We start from the raw sequence: 2462 nt of genomic DNA, 5'->3' as shown, positions 1-2462 counted from the left end.
GGTCTGCCCACGGCCACGGCCATCGCGGTGCGGTGCTGAGCGCTGCGCCCTGCGCTGCCGGCCCGCCGCTCTGCGCCGCCTGCTAGCACTGCAACATGGCCACCCGGCGGGGAGGGCCCATGCGCAATGCAAAGGGGCCGGGCGGCGAGGCGGGACCCCCCCGGCCCTCCCGCGGGCACAACGGGCAGCGCGGGCGGCCGGCCGGCGCCGCCCCGCCGATCGGGGAGCCCCAAGAGCCGGCAGCGGCCCCGCGGGGCTGCGCTCCATCCCCGGCGGTGACTGCGCTAATCCCTCTCCCGCCCGCGCCCCCCGAGCCGGGCCGCTCGTACCGTCCCCGTCACCCCAGAGGGTCACTCTCTCCCACCCCGCAGGTTAAAGCACAGAGCCGTCTGCTCCGGGGACCCTTGATGGCCAAGCAACCGGCCAACAAGGTTCTGCTACCACCAGTTCGGTGAAGAAGGACGCTGGGGATTCGGCAACGAGATACTTGTAACTGAGAGGCACACAGGAGCCCCTGACTCCCTTGTATAACGACACAGAGGGCAAAACCTGGTACCTCGCTCCTGTGGTTTCTCCGAGCTCTCCTGTCAAAGACACACACTGTTTTTCAACCAACTGGGCATACCAAACAACAGCCATGGTGGCCAGTCGCTCTCCCACTCCACAAGTGATTTCCAGGGACGAAGTGAAGCCCAGCTGGCTCCTTGCTGCTCGAACTGACAAAACACTTAACATCCCCGAGTGAAGCATGACATCCCTTTACCTGCAAAGGTGGGAGTCTTGGGGCTAAACTTAACATGTCTGCTTGCAAATCTTCAGCCAAGGTAGTGACGAAGCCCCGCACTGGTTTGTGAAACATAAAACCTCAAAGGGCTGCGGAAGACACGGACCCGATTTGCTGCACACATGAAGGATACACTGAACTACAGACATATCAGAGCTACCCCCAAATGTGAACATCCACCGAACCAAACCAAAAAAACCAGCAGGATAAAAGCTGAGAGCACCTCCTACAAGCAAACAACCCCGGGTAGTGGTAAGCAAATAGACCTCAGCAATGCACTTACCATCTGTACGCTCTTTGATATCAAGCTCATACCTTTTCCCTCCAAAACTCATTTTTGTGGGGCTATGAAGAAGCACGTGGCTGTTTGCCGAGGGCTACAGAGTTTCTCCATCCTGGGGCTTTTTTTTTTGATCAGGTTTGGAAGAACTCGGGAGCTGATCTTCCAGAGTGGTCACCCCCAGCCTGAGGCAGAAACAATGGAAGTGCACGAGCACTACCCGGCCCCGCCGCCCATCAGGGGCTGAGCTTCTGCACCTGGGCAGTGCCCTTAACTCGGCACAGCCGCAGCCATCACTGGCACAGCTGCTACACCAACGGACCCTGAGGGGGTTCTACCCGGAACGTTCTGGAAGCAGAGCTGATGCAGTGCTTTTGTGACACACACGTGTTCATGCTAATATCCGAGGGAGGCTTCGATATTAGACTCATTATTGCTCTTGTAGCAAACTCCTCCCGCACACAGGGCTCCAGGTGAGGAGGTGCTGAGCGTGCCTGCACTGGGAAACGCGCTCGGACCAGTGCAGCCTCTAGTGGAAACACCTGACGATCGTATCTCAAGAGTTGTCCTCATTGCACCTGTGGGCGAGGCAGACACTGCTTCCCCTGGTCTGAATTAGAGGCACGCACGATACTCCTGCATCAGCACAACTTAACCAACACGAAAATCTCCTCCGCTCGCAAACCCTTGACGTGACTCACCGTGTCCTTCCTTGGCCCGGGGCTGGGAGAGCTGTGGTCGAGTTGCCTCCACGATACTCAGGCATACACACTTCTCTGGCTATGGCTGTTCATGCTGAAAGAGCAGGGGAGGAAAAAAAACCCATCAACACCAAGAAATGTTCTGCAATCTTCCCGGATCTCAGCTAGTGTAGTTCCTTGCATTCCTAGTGTTCACTGGGAAGAAGCAGACCCCTAGGTCCTGAAAGTTTCATAACTGCTGCTAACAAATCGGTTCCCAAGAAAAGGGAATTGCTAGTCCCTCATCCTAGAGACCCCATAGGAGCTGTTTCCATGTTTCCAAAGTTGTTTGACATCATTTTGTAGACACGGCTAGTAAACGTTTAAACCCCTTTTGTGTCAGATGCAGGGCAATTTGTCAGTTAAAGGAGGTGAGAAGATACACAAGCAGACATGGAAGTTTGGTAACCTACCTCCTGTTTATAAACAAACACGGGTACATAGCTCACTAAAGGCAACATTTTATCACACAACAACGGAAAGCTACAAGACTAAGTGGTGGGCTTATTTTTTATTCTTTCATAGTGACTTCATGCTTGGTCCTGCCTCCGTTTTGTGATTCTGACTACTATGAGCTCACTCAAATTTCACCCAAAGAATCAAGAGACCTGCTGTTGAGACGGGAGTAAAAACCCCACCTGAAACCAGGACAATGTGA

The 2462-nt window shown here is 54.7% G+C and overlaps 1 protein-coding gene across 5 annotated transcripts in view; it reads right to left on the bottom strand.

Moving 5' to 3' along the window:
* Positions 1–1859, bottom strand: part of SEPT11 (septin 11) — a 46677-nt gene extending 44818 nt beyond the window's left edge. For 3 of the 5 annotated variants that reach the window (XM_027668210.1, XM_027668215.1, XM_027668214.1), the window contains exon 1: positions 1068–1112. In XM_027668210.1, coding sequence (XP_027524011.1) covers positions 1068–1097 — 30 coding nt within the window. In that variant the 5' untranslated portion in view covers positions 1098–1112. Of the gene's footprint in view, positions 1–2; positions 97–1067; positions 1113–1765 lie in introns of those variants that run through there. The other 2 variants (XM_027668213.1, XM_027668212.1) reach the window with 2 other exon arrangements.
* Between the last annotated feature and the right edge of the window lie 603 nt (positions 1860–2462).

Source organism: Corapipo altera, unplaced genomic scaffold, assembly GCF_003945725.1.
Source record: "Corapipo altera isolate COAL_440 unplaced genomic scaffold, ASM394572v1 214, whole genome shotgun sequence".
Taxonomy (NCBI): Eukaryota; Metazoa; Chordata; class Aves; order Passeriformes; family Pipridae; genus Corapipo; species Corapipo altera.
The sequence above is the reverse complement of the archived record's forward strand: the minus strand, read 5'-3'. Positions and strand labels throughout refer to the sequence as shown.